At 42.1% G+C, this 18,453-nt stretch overlaps 1 protein-coding gene across 3 annotated transcripts; it reads right to left on the bottom strand.

Annotated features, from left to right (window-relative positions):
• Positions 1–515: 515 nt before the first annotated feature.
• Positions 516–17,316, bottom strand: LOC127010426 (uncharacterized). 3 transcript variants are annotated; one of them, XM_050884516.1, is made up of 7 exons: positions 16,571–16,962; positions 12,664–12,749; positions 11,999–12,532; positions 11,522–11,695; positions 10,541–10,663; positions 10,257–10,373; positions 516–6,990 (listed from the first exon to the last, which is right to left on the bottom strand). In XM_050884516.1, exons 2-7 carry the CDS (start codon positions 12,742–12,744, stop codon positions 6,784–6,786), a joined length of 1,236 nt encoding a protein of 411 aa, XP_050740473.1. In that variant the 5' UTR covers positions 12,745–12,749; positions 16,571–16,962; the 3' UTR covers positions 516–6,783. The 3 variants fall into 3 exon arrangements, with proteins under 3 accessions (XP_050740473.1, XP_050740472.1, XP_050740471.1); XM_050884515.1 differs by lacking the exons at positions 516–6,990; positions 16,571–16,962 and adding exons at positions 7,852–9,111; positions 17,298–17,316; XM_050884514.1 differs by lacking the exon at positions 516–6,990 and adding an exon at positions 7,852–9,111 and having other exon boundaries at positions 16,571–16,957.
• Positions 17,317–18,453: the final 1,137 nt, after the last annotated feature.

Below are 18,453 nucleotides of genomic sequence, written 5' to 3'. Positions count from 1 at the left end.
GTGTGTGTCTATATGATAAAAAAATATAATCAACTGATGAGCGGTCACATTCCTCTTGCCCTGCACCAGTAAGGGTTCAGGAGGGACGCGAGAGACTGACAGCCTTTGTTTAAAATTATGTGGTCTGGATTCATGCCAGATTCCTAGCTATAAAGAAAATCTCCTGACTTACAAGTTACAACATTCAACACTGTTCGGACACAAACCACATGTCTTAGATTTTGGTCTGACTTACTAATGTGTCCGAAGCCCTGAAAGAGTCCGATTTATCCGATATTTGGAATATAGAGATCCGACTAATAGGTGGTTTACTGTATTTATCTTTTCTTAGACTTTGCAGCTGTGTTTTGCATTCATCTGCCTCTGTTTTAAGGTCTTTCCTTATCACATACACTTCCTCACATGAAAATCTAGTAATGGCAGTGGTGCTCACTAGGGTAAGGTCATGAACAAAAGAGGACAGTATACTTTCCATTTCTTGTTCATATTTGAATTAGTTGAAGTAAAACATAGAGGAAAAAACATGCCTTTATTTGGCAGCTACCCTCACAGGCGACAAGAAAATAGGCTCAACTAATGAAATTTTTAGGTACACATCATCTAACTGTTTGTTGCAAGTTAAAATGATCTTTGGTGAGAGTACTCTATTTCCTTTTTTCACACTTGCATCATTTACTATTTAAAAATAAATACAACTTGGTATTTTATTTACAGATATAGTGTAAAACCATGGCCTCCATTATCACTGGTGCTTTAATAGTTGTTTTCCTGGCAGAAATAAGAAAAAGCTTATAAACTATGCACAAAAATATCTATATAGTACAACAAATTTGAGCTCCAGCTAGTTTCCTTCAGCAACTAAATGAAGATTTCTTAAAAAATCACCTGAGGAGGCTCAAGTTGACAGACAGGGATAGCTTCCTTTAACTCAATAACATTCACAATGTAAGAAAATAAGTCGTGTATGTCCATATTAGTTTTGGATTATCTTTGAAATACATCCGTAAGATTTTGAAAGGAAGCACTGCAGTAACAGGAGATGTATGGATACAAGGCATAAAGCTAAGGAAGAACCTGGTACACACACACTCACATATTTGGCTTCTAAGTAATGATACAGTGGAGGAGGCCTTAACACTTTCTCCTCTCTGGCAGTATCAAGAGAGATGTAACTTGCCACTCTTTCATTGCATGTTCTATCTTTACCTAACAAAACTAATGCAGTTAACATCCCTAATTGTTGTAAAACAGCTACATACATGGTTTGGGTCTGCTACATAAATAGTTGTTTTGGCCATTTTATGCCATTGTCTGTCCTTAATTTCCATGGTATAATATCACGGGTTCTATGTCAAATTTTATATGAACATTGTTCTTTTTCTGATCAGAGTTGGCAAACTGCCATACTGCAACATATTCTGCCTCCTTGTCAGTGGTTATTGTGGTTTTCAGGAGCCCTGGGCATGGAAGCCTTCAGTGGGGCCATATCCACAATATTCTCCCGCATCAGTTATGTTATTCTGATAACAAAGGAAGGTCTGCCATCCTCTGCTCTGTCTGTCATGATTAGCATTAATTACCATTCTCTAGTTATGAGCCATGATGATCCAGCCTGTCTTATGAGGCTATTCCATCTCACTGTACTCGATCAAAATGATGAAAAAACATATCAGGAAATTTTCTGAAATACATAAAACCACAAGTAAAATTTACTTGCTACATGCACGTTGAAACCACTCTTGATTTTGGAAGTAATTTGTTGTTATCAGCCAAAACTGAACCCTCAAGCTTTATCTTAAATTGTGAAAACTTACAATAAAAGAATAGAGAAATATAGCTGCCTTAGGTATAAGGAAATGTAATGGAATGTCAATAGTTTATGTTTCAAACCCAACACTAATGGAAAAATCATCTCCAGGTGAGCACAATGGCCTTTTAACATTTAAACACTTATCCCTGGTTAAAATATTTTCACAAGACTGTGAGCAGATTTATTCTTAAGTTGGTGATCATGCTGCCAGGCTTGCTAGAAATCAGAATGGTTTGTCATGAAGGACTAGAACTGTTCTGAGGAGAGACAAGGATAGGTATGCCAGAATTCTCAGTGAGGACATCATTTCATGCTAACGACCTATGACCTGCTTATCGAGCCCTGAAGGAGCTCCACTCCAAGCCTGCTCTCTGGTGAGTGGTATCTGAACAGCAGATGGTTGCCTTATGTCAGATATGGATAGACAGAGAGCTCATTGTGCCGAGTACTTTGAGCAGTTGAATACGACGAACCCTCCTAATGGGCAACTCCAAACCAGTGGGTTACAAATAGTAATGATCTACCCATTAATGAAACCTCACCCTCTCTTGGTGAGGTCAGAGGTTGAGGCATGGCAGCGGCATGGAAAGGCAGCTGGTATTTGTAACATTAATGCAGAACTCTTTAACTGAAACTGCAACCATGATTCACAGATTGCATGCAGTCTTGATTGCCATATAGCCATTAGGTACCATTCCTCCTGACTGGAATGACTTGGTCATCCCCATCTAGAAAAGGAAAGGGGACCATCAAAACTGCAATATACCACAATATTACACTGCTCAGTATCCCCAGGAAGGGGATTATTCACAAAAGGGTAGCCTACTAATTTTGAGATGCTGACTGATTATTTCTGGACAAAATATGATGCAGTTTATTACGGAGATAGTATTTTTCTCTGGAAATCACTAAATGATTGACTTTTCAATGCCTGTTGTGCACCCTCCCCCGCAGCCGCAAAGTAGCTCGCAGAGAGGTTCAACGTGCTTATTGTTTCTATATTTCACTCACTGCTCACAAAGATCACAAGTGAACAAACTAGAACAAAACCAGGCAAATTAATGTTTTTCCTACTGTGTATTCCCCCAGTGTGCATGTCTATTGAACAGCAGAGCAACTTATTTCTCACAACAACGGCTGGACCTCCATGGTCATGTCTCGTTCTGCGCTGCACATTTTTTCACCACCCCACGCAGAGTGCCGAATAAATTTAAACTCCCACCCTAACTTTACATAACCTACCTAACTGGGGGGCTTCACCTCCCTCGATCCCCCTTCCATTTACAATGGAAAAGCAATACAACAATGCGTTGTAACGACACAAAATATACTTCATATATGGGGCTTCACCCCCCTCGACCCCCTTCTATTTTCCGGAAGTCACTTGTTACTGCACTGCATTCAGGGACTAAAAAAGAATCCATGTTGTAAGTATTAACTTCGCCAAATGTGGCTACCCTTTCGTGAATATTATCCTGTGAATATTATGTGTATTTGCAACCTGTGGATACGCAGGGAAAATAAACTGTGGTAATCCAGATGTCACAGTGGCCCTGTGTCCCAGGGTAGTGGGTTCTTACCCACTAGAGGCTGAATGTCTAAGGTGATGGAGATGAGCACCATGTCAACACGCAGCAATAACACATGCCTCCAACACTACCTTTATGCTGAGTAGCATCGTAGGGTTGGGAAAGCAACACACCCTCCAGCAAATGTTCCTTGTGATTGACTGATTAATTGATTAGAGGTCATGTTAAGGTATAGGGCTGAAATTCATAAGGAACACATTAAGAACCACTTGGAAGGCAGAAAGTAAAGTTGGTGTCAAGATAATTCAGAGATGCTGTTTAGTATTTCTCAGCAATATCACCTGCTCATAATACCTCATCAGGATGGGGAGGTGTCAACCAATGGCTGATTACAGCTATCCTGCCTGTAGGTCCAGTGTTAGCATTCTAAGACCACCACTACGATATCTTCCATTCACTGCCCAGTGGAGTGAAGATGGATGGGCAGTCTCATTTCACCCTTGCCTTGTTACCTCACAATCTTCATGTACCAGGCTTAAGTCAGGCAATGCAGCCTGTATCTTGGGGAGGTGACTCTCTCCCATGTCTTCCACAACACTCGTCTATGGCACCACAGCATGGGGAGGGCTGCTTGTAAGGGGACGGAGCTTGCTCATGCAGGGCACCGAGGTGTGTTTATATGCATAATATCATGCTTTTTTCCATGTGAATGATGTAACCCAAGGCTAATAGTTTACACCCTAGAAATAAGAAAATACTAATTACAATGACACAACAAAATTTAGTGCAGGTGAACACGTATGAACAACGATAATCTTACATGACTACTTCCGATACTTTTCCACTCGTATTTTGTTTTGCAAAGTGGAAAAAGCACTACATCATTAAGTGTTCAGTGTCGTGGATTTCTTATTGAAGTCTAGGATGGCCATGGCTAGTTTAAATCCCTGGGTGTGAGTCATTTACTCCTAGATTACTCAGTAGCTGTTTCCTTTACTCTAAAAAATAAATAAATAAATAAATAAATAAAAGTTAAATGAGAGAACTATCTTTCTATCTATATCTGACATCCTGCTCCCTTACAGAAACTTCCCTTAAGGGGGTGGCCATGGCAGAAGCATTTTCAACTTTCCCTGTTCTGACACTCCCTCTCAGCAGAATCAATCCTTTGCTCACCAACTCTCTCTAATGCTCATTCAATAGAACATGGTGAGCTCCTCCTGGCACCTCCTTCCTCAATCCTGACACATCATACATTCTCCTCAAGCAGTCAACCTCATTCATTCCCATCACATACATTCCCAAACCATCTCATAACACCACGCTTCCCCCATGCAACCACTCTACAATCCACTCCCTTCACTAATACCAAACCTCTCATCACATACGTTCATTTCTTTCGCCTTCCCATTCTGACACACCACAGTGCTGCACCTCTTATATAGCTCATTTTCACTGCACATATTCATGATTGCTCTGCTACACTCCTTTTCCATGTCTCTGATGCATATAATAGGGTTTGCAGGATAATGCTATATTTATCATATCCTTCTTTACCCACATGCTCACACTTTTTCCTTCTTCAATGCACCTATCTGCCCTTCACTTATCTCTCCCTCCATGCTCCCATTCTTACATAGGCCTGTTCCTAAGTATTCAAACTCACTCAGTTTCTCCATCTTCTCTTCTTCCCCTAACAGATTTTGCACTCTGCTTCACTCTGTATGGCTTTGTACAATCAATAAAATAATCTACTCTTGCCCTCTCAAGTACCATAACTTGACTCTTGCCGACATTCTCCTCTTACACATCCTGTCAAATAATCCACAGTCTGCTGCAGCATCCCCTCTCACCTTCTGCCAACAGCACTATAGCATAAGCCTATGGGCCTGCCACCAAAGACTGCTCTGTACCTCTCACTTTCAGCCTTTGGCCTTGCTCCCATATTCTGGCTTTCATTTCTCTTATACAATAATTCATGAATCATTAAACAGCTATGGTGGCATCACACACCCCACCCGCACCGACCCTCATTTGGTTCCTCGTTCGCATGTCTAGAGGCACTCACACTCTTGCAAAGACTGGATCCCTTCTAGTAAATGCCTACTACAGCATAAATCCTCAGAACGTCCCAGAAACTTTTCCTGAGTGATGCTTTGTCTTATGTGAATTAATAAGTAAATCAGTTCATAAATAATACTAAAATAAATTAAAAATATTAACAAGTCACCAAGCCAGGCTTTTCAAATCAAGTGTTCTTACTAAGGTTATGAGTGTGTGACCACTCTTCAGGAAGCTGTCATGAATGAGCTGCAAACTTTCCTTCTTGTGGGTGCTGGCAAGGTTCTCACTGTGGAGCCACATGCTCCCAGTGCCATGAACAATGCCACTCAGTGTTGCAGAGTGGATATAGTTGCTTTGATATTTTTTTGTTGATCAACTATTTGGCCATCAGTGCTGGTTGTAGTGAATATTGTATCCTAGTATAAATTTGCAACAGTAACATTCAGCTCAGAGGATCAGCCAAATTTTATATTATCACAGTATTTTAAATAGTATTAAGTACATTAAGGTACAAATCAGACATCCTGGCTCAACCAATGGCTCATCCTCCCTTACAGACTGCTTGAGGAAGAGAACCTGGGGGCAGAGATAGATTGCTGCTGGGGTTGCAAGCACAGCTTGGCAAGTTATATTAAATTAATTTTTAGTCATTGGATGAGTCACCTCATTCTTTTCCTTAATATTGCCTTTAAAATGTCAGCTAGTGCTCAGTGGAATCCTTTTGTACTGACCCAATATTCACGGCAAATATATACTTGCACTTGTTTGGGGTAAGAGCAACCATGACTCCATGAAACCAGCAAGTGTTACATTCAACCCAAAAGGCTGCCTTGACAGAAATCAACTCTAAAAGCTTGAATGGGTCTCCAGGTTTGAAATTACGAAGTAGTTTGTAATGGAATTTGTTGGTGTAAATGCATTTGCTATTTTGTGATGGAGATTTTTTTGCAACTTAGGCTACTTATTATAAACAAATAAATACTAACACTATAATGGCATACCATATTGCCTGAACACATGCTTCCCCATGACACTGAGATGCTGACCACCGGTCAAGTTTCTCACCTCAGAAAGCTGCCTGGAAGCCTAAACTGCAAAAAACTGGTGGCAGAGAGGGAATCATAACACAAACATATTTAGCAAAAATGGCAATGTGCCATAAGAATATCATCCTTAAAGATGTTACAGTAAACTCCTTAACAAATATATGTATATATATACTTTTAATTTGGGGAGTATCGTAAAAGGGATGCTGTACTAGTAAACTTCGTGTTGCAGAACACAAAGATGAGAATCAAGCTCTGGCCGGTAGCATTTGATTTTCTGGCTAAAAATATAAGGGAAACCACTCCTTTATGAGTTGCGTTTGTTAGAAGGATGTCATTGCTGGCTAGGAGTGGCACAGGTTTGTGAATGCCTCCGTTCTATGTGGGACTTCATGTTCCACTTGAGTTGAGAGCGGAAAGAACAGAAGGGACACTTGAATGGCTTGTCTCCCAGGTGGCTTCGGATGTGCCTCTCCAGGTTGTCCCTGCGGCTGCTGGCTCGGCCACATATTGGACAAAGTAGCTCCCCACCACTGCCAAACTGAAAAGGCCCACAACTATTAAGGCTATGCCTCTCCTCTGCAAGGCAGAGTTGATGTACCATACAATGTCCTGTTATTGATCCACAATACTGTGCACTTATGGAAACCATTTGCATTTGAGTACCTCTGCTTCCGGCTGAAGCATCGGCTCTACTAGTTTTTTAACTTTATGAAAAGAAAATTGTCCTTTTGAGGTACAGGTCAGGATAACTTTTTCTGCTCTGCAACTTTAGACAAAAACTTCACTAATAAAGATATGTAGATTAGAAAAAGATATGCATCTAAAAAAAAAAAATTGACACAAACTATATGAAAGGCAGAAATGTTAGCATGGAGGTAGAAATGGGATTAAAAACTGTATCATTTTACTAACCAAAACACATTCCTTAAAATCAGTCATTGAATGTAATGTGGCAAATTAAATTAAAAGCCTTAGCCAGAATCTCTTACTTTACCAAGATGGATGTAAAAGCAAACAAATTTCCTCAGTTGTTTATATCTGATGAAGGAAATTACGATCAAGAGCAATTATTATGGTCACAGTAGACCTGCTAGTGATATTCCTGAACCGTACTGTACTTCTTTGATACTGTGCAACATTCTTCCTTGAGGTTCCCAGGGCTTTGATGGGAATATACAAAATTATATTTACTGAAAAGAACTTCATCCCTGCCAGTGCTGTATTTAGGTATTGTAGAAATGGCAACTCTGCAGCAACCAGTGCTAGATTTAGATAAGTATTGTATTCATATTATGATTCATCTGCAAGTTAATTTGAGTAAAATTTGCTGAAACAAAGGAGAGAAATATTGGGATGATAAATTATTTTATTTTATTTTTGAAATCTAAAAAATACTGTCTAGGAAAATGCATTTATTTTTCTACATGTTGTCTCTAATTACAAAACTACCAGCAGCCTATACAGTAAATGAACGGTACATAAAAGTGCGTACGAGAAATAAGATATTACATTGTATGAAATACAGGTACATATTAATGATACAGCATATTTCCTACAAAACACCTACTGTATGGGCATGAAGTATATAATACATGTAAGATCACTTCTATAGACAGAGAATAAATATTCTGAAGACAGACCTACCAAGAAGACACTTCTACCAAGGAACAAAGCACCCATACCTTTAAATACTTAGGGTGATTCTGAACCTCAGGAAAATCTGATACACAGTTTGTGTTTTTAGTCGAGATGATTCTGAACCTCCAGAGCAACTGATTAGGTTAGTTACTCTCCTTCACCACATCATAGCAGCTGGTGCAAAGGAAGGCAGGTGTTCAGCAACAGCTGCCACAACACTCATCTGACACCTCGCATATCATCTACTGGCTCTATCATGAAGCCTGCACTCCTAAATATTTCTCTATCTACTGAATACAAACACACGCACACATACACACACACTCATCTAGACTACTCACCACAGAACTAAATTATCTTTTTCTTTCTCGGCATGACACTGAGTACTGCATAGTTTCCTAGGAATTCGGAATACATCAACTCGCCTACAACCAACATTCACATGGATTATCATTCCATAATCCATTATTGGTTCAGAAAACTAATTTCAAGTTAGATTTTCAACATGTTTTACTTTTGAAAACTACTCGAACAATTTGGCTTTCATTATGTTCCAGTGACCCAACGGTTGCCTGTGGTGCTGCTGCCTTGGCGGGCCTTAGGTGACCTCCTTCTCCCTGACTGCATTTGACACATTCCACTTGTCCTCATCATTCTTTGGATGCACAAGGTGCTTGATGGACTTCCAGTCTGCCTTGTGCTTAGATATCGAGTGCATCTTAAGGTTTCCCTTGAGGGCGGTGCGGTAGGGGCAGTAGAGGCAGTGGAAAGGTTTCTCCCCGGTGTGTATTCTAAGGTGTGCTTGCAAGTTAGTTCGGTGGCTGAACTCCCGCCCACAATACTGACACACATAGTCTCGATGATTTTTTTCATTTTGTAGAAACTCTCCTGCGAGGAGTGCCTCACCCACCATAATGTTTTGCTGAGGGAAGGGAGTACCTCCGTGTTGATGAGGGAGGAGGCGCAGGGGCGGCTGAGAGTCACCTGCTGAATGGAGGAGGCCCAAAGCAGCAGCAGCAGCCTGAGGGAGGACGGGAGAGTCACCTTCGGTCCATCTTTCATTAACTGTGACACTTGTCATTGTCTTGATTGACTGCTTCAAATTCTTCACAAATGTAAATTGCAACTCCTTTTTAATAAGCATTAGAAACAGCATAAATATAATGAAGTGAAGACCTCCTTCCTCCCCTTCCCTCTATCCCCTTGCCTGAAGCAAGTGGCCACAGCCTCTTAGCTAAGGAAGCACAGGGTTGGCACAGAGAAGTGTCACGTCCAGGAATGAGATGTGATTTCACAGTAGTAGTCATAATGGCTTAAGAAGTGCATAGCATATGGAACACTGCAACCAGTCTTCTGATGCTACAGTGCCATTGCCACATCTTAATATTACTTCATGTTAGGGAATGACTCCTTATCCTATATATCTTAGTTAGATGCTAATGTATGAATCCATCCATGAATTATAAACATGTCTAGAAAAATGATCTAAATCAATCCAACATCAAGCATTTCCACAATGCAAAATGAGTCACAATTTAGAAGTGCTGCTGGCAACAACTCAGTTGAAACAGTACACTTCAGATAGTGAAAAGAGTAAGTGAAAACTGTATGGAAACAACTAAAGGAAAGAAAATAGATAGTGTATGGGCATGGTAGCCAGAAAAAAGGGCAGCCTTAGCTCTGCCAAGTAGATATCCTTGTCCTGAAAAAAGGTCACTCACACTCAAGACTAGTAAACAGTTATTAGCACACACATCAAACAAGAAGCAACAGCAAAATATATCTAACATTGCAGTGGTCATTCAAAATCAATGAAATTACTCCCCTATTAGAAGAAGATGTACTCAGCTGATGAAACATGGCTTCAAGATGCTTTGCTCCTGAGAGTATACAGTACCACATGAAAGAAGTTACCCAATTTTTAAATGTTTGCCACATCTTATAATAGTTCTGCAGTGCTTCATGATAATTTCTTACCTGAACAAGCAATAACTTGGATCCATTAGCACATAAGCAAGATGCAAGTCCACAGTTATAAACTGCAAAAATGCTAAATGGCTGCAGCACCCCACTCGTGCGTGTCTAAGCATCCTAACTTGTGAGGTAAATTCCTCACAGGATGACCAGTCTCTGGAAACAGTACTGTACCATGAAGCAGAGCCTCACCTTTTGCTGTTGTTGAGCGGCGGTGAGGGGCGTGGCATGGGCAGTGGACGAGGGCTGCAGGGTGTGGCCTGGGACAATGCGACTGCCTGTGCCTCCTTCCCATGCATCCAGACTCCCCTGAAGGACAATGCATTATGTCTACCTTATCCATTCTGGCTATAAATATTTATGTCAATCTGTATTAGTTAACAATTTATTATTTGCCATCATAACACTTGTTGGTCAACTGAACAACAGTATTTTTGACATGTAACCGATTACTCATAATGAAATAGATGGCTCACATGGGGATGTAGACCAGATGGGTGATCCACACCATCTGTGCTAGTGATAGATGACTGCAGCATGTTGGAAAAGTTGACACCCAAGTCGTCCACCATCACCTCCGAGGCCGCCTCCACCTCCACCTGCCAATACAACCACACCACACCTCATTAACACGTCAGGAACACTGGACTGCTGAAAACAGCAGGGACACTCATGTTCAAACCCAGGGTGTATGTAAGTGTTTGTGTGGGGGGGGATAGGGGGTGGGGAGAATGATGTAGGCTCTATTGAAGGAGAACATGGATAGTGAGGCAAGGTATTATTAAGTTGAATAAACATGTGTGAAGCAGACAAAATGAGGCAGAAAAGGCTACAGTAGGAGGAAGCTATTACAGTCTCTCATTCTGCCTGTTTCAAACATGTTTATTGCATTTATCATCCTAATCTTGAATAAATGGTATATGTATCTTACAAGATAGTGTCTAGCAAAGTACACTGTGAAGCCACATGCTCATAAACATTAGAATAAACTGAATGGTCTTAATAGAATAATATTTAGGAATCAGTGTTGGTCAGTGTGACAATTAGCCTGCATAAACCAGTCCAGCAGCAACATAAGACCATGTTGTGCACCATACATGATAATGCCAATAACTAAGAAAATATTAAGGCTGCTTATTTTCTACATGAACTTGCTTGTAAAATGTTTCGTTAACTTTAACTCTTAGTCATTATGTGTTGTTATGAGCTTGTGGAACATTTACCGTACTTATTACCCTTATTCTTTATGGGGTTGTTGAATCAAATTTACACAATTTAATTCACATGGCCTTTATGTGTACCTAAGAATAGTAAATGAATGCTGACCACACTTCATGTGTAAGACTAAGGAGAATCAAAGAGCTTGACTATAATTTCCTATTGCTTCTTCATGCATTCTAACACTCATGTTGCACACCCATGGACTGCAATGAACAAATCACTCAGTAATGTTGTACCTTGGCATTCATGGAGTCCTTGTCGGCGTTGTGCAGGTAACCATCCTCGTCATAGCTTGGCGTGCCTGACTGCATGGAAGCGTCATAGTTGTCATTGTAACCAAGATCTTGCTCCAGCTTGATGGTGGGGAGAGCAGGGGACTCCTCAGCCTCCAGTCTGATCTCCACACTGGTCTGAACACAACGTTCACTTATAAGTCAGTGCTGGCATTGATACACATTTCTTGGGAAAATTCTGCTAGATTTATTAAAATTATTTTACCATTCCAACATAAAGTTTTTTTTATGCTATGCAGATATATCATTATAGAAGTATTTCTACAAGCTAAAATTAAGGTAATTTTATTATACTGTTGGATATATGAACAGAAATGGCTATAGCAATTTTTGTAGGCAATACTAAATTTTTAAGAACATGGATACCCATACATCAAACATCTACTTTGCCCTGGAGCCTAACAACAGTTCAAAACTTACATTTTCCTTCTGTTGTGACTGATGTAAATGTTTGTCATGCCGGTCGACATGAGAGGCGGCAGGTTCCTCACTGGACCTCTCCACCACAGGGGGGTTTGGGGCGGCATCCAGGGAAGAGGAGCTGCTCACTCTTCTTTCCTCCGTGCGCCGCCGCTTGGCCGCTGGGCTGGCATGGTCACGGTGGTTAGGCTCTGATGGTCGCTGGCGGCTGGACGAGTTGGAGGTGTTGGCATTTGAGTTGTGGGGTTTGCTGCCGTCGTCATCAGGCACTGCGAGGCCCTTTATCCTGAGGCACTCGGCCGCTTTGATGAGGGAGGCGAGGTCGTTCTGTCTGACATTGACTTCACCAATGTACATGTAGTCCAACAGGAACTCTAGGTCTTGGCACTGGATGTCTTTTAACACAACTACTGGGTTTTTACATGGCGTGCGGTCAAATATGTCACTGAAATATTCACTGCACGTGGACAAAACTAGTTTGTGGACGGGATAAAATTTGCCATCGCATGCCAAAGTCACATCTGTGTAGTTTCCCTGAAAGAAGACAAGTACACACAGTTTGCATGCTGTTGATACAAATGCATGTTCTATCAACAGATTTATCTAGTATCTAAAATTCTAAATTTTTCTTCACTGTGTAATGAATTTGTATAAATCATACTCACCTTGGTTCTTAGCCCGCTAATGATGTGATAAAATATGCTCTGGTGGTTATTCCACTTGAGTGCTAAAACTTCTGCTTCCATTATTTCTGAAAGAGAGAAAATTATGGAGTTTAGTGGCAAATACATGGTGTGTTTTATTATAGCATGATGATGTGATGGGAAGAGTCACAGTCATTCCTTTCAGACCTATCCAACACAAAATTGTACGTGTGCACCATTATGCAAAGTGAAAGATTCGCTTTGTAACGGTGTTTCATAAACTGGTTTTTAGGTATCAGCACCCCTTGTAGTCTGCTCAGGTGCCTTATTAATACAAGGATAAACTCATAATATAATTTGTTCAGTCTCCAAAAAAATAAGGCAAAAATGATTCCAGCAATCAATCAGAGAGGCCAGAAGGAAAAATGATGATGGACCCAACTACTCAAACACAGAAAGAGGGGCAATGAAACATCCATCCATCCATCAGTGTGATATCTGTTGCTGCTTTTGTGCCACAAGCTTTATGAGTTGAGGCTTAAGTGTTGGCCAGAGCCACCTTCATGCCATGGAGCAAGCCACCTTGAAGACTATTCTGAGCTTTTGTTTAATATGGATCATGGTTGAGAATCCAATGGGCTGATCATCTCCAATGCTGCCTTGCCAACCCAGGGTATGCTTCCAGCCGGTCACAACAGAAATGACACGGTTGTTCAGTATGGAATTTTGTTTGACAGCCCTGGTTCATGTACTGATTGATATATTCCTCCTTCAGGTTGTCACCATCCTTCATGTCTGCCAGGAGGGGCTGCTGAAGCCATTCTGGAACTGTACATTCCCTGGGAAACCAGTATGATGGTGGTCTCAAGATGCGAGAGCTGAGGAACAATGTCTTTATAAGCATGGAACTGATTGTCGTATCCCCCAGCATCCCACATTACCCTTCTGGATTTAATGATTCCAAAGTGACTGCTTCTTGAAGGGTTCTCAACACAAAAAAAGACCTTTGACACCCTCTCATTGCATGGTCAAGATCAGATCATTCAAGTTGCTGATGATGTCTGCCAGGTGTGAGAGAGAAAAGATAAGCATTTCTTCAAAATTTTCCACAAAGTTATTCTGATAGGCTCAGAGGAATACAACAATCTTAACATGGAGTCCCATCATATGAGCTGTGATTTCCCCTTGAGTCAGTTGTGTGGAAAAGAAGTACTACACACTCACCTCCAATCCCCTAACAAAATAATTTGAATATTGTGCTTTATAGGACGACTGCGCATGAAATTGATGACAAACATACACGCACTTCCCGAGGTGAGGCGGCAAGAACTTAGCCGTCGACTTCACGTAGTAGGCTAACATAGCAGCCTACATATGTTTTCATGAAAATATAATGTATATATTGTTTAATTTTCTCTGAAGTAACAAATGTCCTTAATTATTATATTACAAAGGAAACATAAACATTTCTTAGTGCAACCTTCAGACAGGTTAAGTAGCTACATCATGGAATGAACATGTGAAGGTTTTATCCATATTCACAGGCATCTCTAGATTTATCTTTTCATTATAATACACTTGGGTACCTTTAAGCATATGCATAAAGAGGAAAAACACAATCCTCACCAGCAAGACCAATACCTTGACGGACAGAGACTGCCGCCCTGACTGCCACCTGGACCAGTTTTGCCTATGCATTTGCTCTCAGCAATTTGTGGAAAGTTTTTACTCAAAAAGTGATAAAACACTGCTGTGTGAGCACAGCATGTTCTTCAAGTGCTATCATATCATGTGCATCTGAGCAAGCACACATGTGTTAGTGCACAAACTTCTTAACTAGTGCTTTTACAACCCTGCAGAGAACATCATTCAAAAGTTCTTGAGCTTGCAACCTCATGAAAAATTGTGCCAAAATAATAATGCATCCTCCATCTGTCAAAAAACTTTAAAGACCTAAAATGAATCATTGCCTAAATGGATACCTGAGTAAACCTGGGGAAGGTAAACTGTGGTAACCCAGATGTCACACTAGCCCTGTGGCCCAAGGTTATGGGCTCTTACCCACCACAGGCCCAAAGGCCTATGAGACAGAAATGAGCACCGAGGCCCTGTCTTTTAGTTAGCCTACCTTGAGATATGTTAGGCAAGAGCATGCACTTTCCTTATCCTAAATAAGACAGGTGATATAACGTGTGTGTGTGTATATATATATATATATATATATATATATATATATATATATATATATATATATATATATATATATATATATATATATATATATATATATATATATACATATATATATATATATATATATATATATATATATATATATATATATATATATATATATATATATATATATATATATAAATAATCAACACAGCCTTGGGGGAAAGTCAGCTAACTATGAGCTGGTCCCAAGATGGGGAAGGTTTACCTGTCAAGACCAGGCAATAATACTACCGCTCCAGCAGAAGTTATGACAAAAGTCATCGGACGTCTAACTCTAACCCTTTGAAAGGGAATAATTGATGTAAAAATGAAAATTAGAACAATATGTAGTGCAGCGACTTGCCTGGTGGGCGAGCCTCCCATAACTCACTCTGTGAGTGGCTACCTCTTTGGCCGACTGTTAAGGAGTGGCTCTCCCGTCTCACTGGTTGCGGGTTCGATCCCCAGTGCCAGCAAACCTTTCCTTGTCTGGATTAATTTCTGGTGTGTTTCGTTACATGCAGAGGGGGTGTTGGAGTATAGGAAAGAGAAAATTCTAGCGTTTCACTGGTGGCAAACCGGTGGCATCCTCTCCTGTGATTCTGTTGTGTCACCCTGAGTGGGTAACAGGTAGAGTGATGGCCCATGCTCTCCAAAGAGTTAATAGAAAATGGAAAATCTCAACATACAGAAACTAATCTAAATAGGAATGGGGAGCCGTGTAGTGCAGCTGACTTGCCTGATGGGCGAGCCCTCCCATAACTCATTCTGCAAGTGGGGTACCTCTTTGGCCGACTGGTTAAGGAGTGGCTCTCCCGTCTCGCTGGTCGTGGGTTCGATCCCCGGCACTGGCAAACCTTTCCTTGTCTGGATTAATTTCTCGTGTGTTTAGTTACACGCAGTGGTCGTGTTGGAGTAAAGAGTAAATTCTGGCGCTTTAAATATATGTTCAGATAACCTCCCCATGGCCTGGGGAGCTCTGGTCTTTTCAAACTCCTTGAGTTATACTTTATGCAGTTATTTATCATGGCTGTGGCTGCCCCTCCTCCACCTGCCACCCCCTCCCTGCAGCCGCAGCGCTGTGTTTCTTAAAACTTGAAACAAAAAGTTTGCACAAATGAAGCACACCAGCCCAGTCCACTGGAGAGAAAATCATCATCTGTGGGAGCACAGGCCACATTAATGTGTGATGGCAGTCCTAATATCATGGCCCTGGCCTTAAAGAAGAAAACACTTCCAAGGGGCTGTAAGTTCCCTGGCCCTATTGTGTGGAGGGGCAGCAGGCAGGGTGCTGGGGGCAGGAGGCATTGGCGGGCCCTCCGGACACCCCCACCCTGGATGCTGCTGCTGCAGTGCTGACGTGACCCGAGTGGTTGTCAGGGTGCCGGCCAGGTGACAGGTGTGGGGTGCCGGGCCGGCCCCCCACCCCCCCGCCACGGCCACCCAGGCACCACCCGTGGCCGCCGTCCATCCCCCCGTGGAGGGGCAGGACGGCCAAAGGCTGGTCCCCGGGGCGTGTGCAGGCCCGAGGGGAGCACCACCAGCCGCCTCGGTGCTGGGACGCCCCATGACACACGCCGCCGCCGCCCCGCGCCCTGCCCCCGCGCCTCGCCCTCTGGTCCGGCCCTTCCTTGACCCCTGCCCCGCCGCCAGCAGGGGGGCGGGGCAGGGGGCACCGCTGGCAGGGCAGGAAACAATCCCTAACACTCACACTGTGCTCGCCCTGTCCAGGTCAGTCGCCTTCCCCGAGTCTCCTCTCCACTGGGTTATAAGAGAATGGTGTTTTTTTATGCCACCTTTCCTTAACTGTTCTGATATGTTACGAGGAGCTCTGTTACAAATTCAGATGCGAGGAGCCGTGCAGCATTTCAGTATTGGGACGTCCATGCAGAGCGAAGGATAAATCTTTAGCCCTGCGCCTGGCGAGTCTCCGGCGGGAACGCGCGCCCTTCAAAACGGGCCGCTGGCGGGGAGGTGGCGTGCCCTGACCCGCCTGATGGCCCAGCCTCCCATGACTCACTCTGCTGCTGGGGCACCTCTTCGGCCGACTGGTTAAGGAGTGGCTTTCCCATCTCTCTGGTCGCGGGTTCGATGGCCCGGTCATGGCACTACAGAGAGTTGACTGCTCTAGTGATTCTCTGGTTTTCTTCTCTTTATTTGGATCTGGATCCTAATCCTACGAGACATGAATAACGTGTTCCTTAAGTGGTTGATTAACTTGATTTGCATACATATATTTCTGAAGATCAAGACAGATAGCCTCCCCTTCGCTTTTTTTTTTAAACTTATCATTCAGTATATCACTTTTTGTCCATCTTTTGCCCTCTTTCCTACATGATTATGTCCAGACTGTTGCCATTTTTATGCGCGGTATGCACCTGTACAGGTGCCCTGCGCATTATTCATCAAGATCAAGATTGCGTGTACTCTATGCTCACCTTCGTTTCATTGGCCCTTGAGCCTGTGGAACCCAGGATCCATACGACAGACAGACAGTCTGTCGTATGGATCCTGGTGGAACCCACTACCCCGGGAGGGCCGGAACCCAGGGCAAGAATGACAGCCGGGTTACCACAGTTTACCTTCCCCAGGTCTCCCCGGGTATCTTTTCATCGGCCAGCCCGAGAGGGAGGATGAACAGCTGGGTAAGCATCATATAAGATTTTTTTTACGACTCCAGCGAGGGATTTGATATAGTAGTCGTTCTAAGTATACGTATTCACTTTTTATCAGCGTCGCAGACGCCGATCAACAGATTGTCCATCTTCTTTGTGTTGTTGTTGTTCCCTTCAAGTTGTTTTCCTGGCTTACCCATGCATTGTAGACATGACATTGTATAATAACATTTGTTAGCCCTGATAAACCCTACAACATGGCATTATAAACAAATTCAGCTTTTTTTTATTTATTTATTTATTTATTTTTTACGTCTTGGCCTGTGGCGCCGGTAGGCCTTCATAGTAGGGGCCTGATGGCCGGCCCCAGCCCGATGTAGCGCAGACAGGTGTTTATAGTGGCGCCATCTTTACTTTTCAGCATTTTTCATTTATACCCCTGTTGCATAATATAAATTGTTGGGGGGTGTTGGAGAGCTATGCGACGCGGATCTAGCACAGTTTTTGTGCTATTAACACCTATATTTTACCGTTTCTTGAAGTTTCTCTTGGATTACTAAATGTTCGATTTGAATATGATTGTTGAACGTAATTTGTCTTCATCTTTATTTCTACTTGTAGACTTCTGTTTATTTATATTTTATGTTGCAGTTCGGCAATAATCTCATTAGAGAAAAAGAAAACATTGTCATCTACAAATCAAATATTACTTAGTTATACAGATTGTAAAAAGTATCACCCTTACTGCTTTTTTATTGAGCATTTTCCGGTATCTGAGTCCAGTGGTCTCTGGACATACTACGCTATAATAGTAGATTCACTCAGTGCCTAGTTATCGAATCACATTCATAGTTTCTGTTTCTGTTTTTGTTCAGCAATGCGCAGGGCGCCAGGGGTGGTGCAGAACATGCTAACTGCATATATGTCAGTCATAGTTCAGAACCCACTTCGATACCCAACGTGTTCCCTTGGCTGGCTA

Source organism: Eriocheir sinensis, chromosome 43 (genome assembly GCF_024679095.1).
Source record: "Eriocheir sinensis breed Jianghai 21 chromosome 43, ASM2467909v1, whole genome shotgun sequence".
NCBI classification, from domain to species: Eukaryota; Metazoa; Arthropoda; class Malacostraca; order Decapoda; family Varunidae; genus Eriocheir; species Eriocheir sinensis.
This window is presented reverse-complemented; position numbering and strand designations above follow the sequence as displayed.

Coding starts and splice junctions, on each gene's coding strand:
- LOC127010426 (XM_050884515.1), bottom strand. CDS start 12,744: ATGGAAGCAGAAGTTTTAGCACTCAAGTGGAATAACCACCAGAGCATA. Junction 10,374..10,540: donor CATCTGGTCTACATCCCCAT/GTGAGCCATCTA, acceptor ATTGTCCTTCAG/GGGAGTCTGGATGCATGGGA. Junction 9,112..10,256: donor CCGCTCAACAACAGCAAAAG/GTGAGGCTCTGC, acceptor GTCCTCCCTCAG/GCTGCTGCTGCTGCTTTGGG.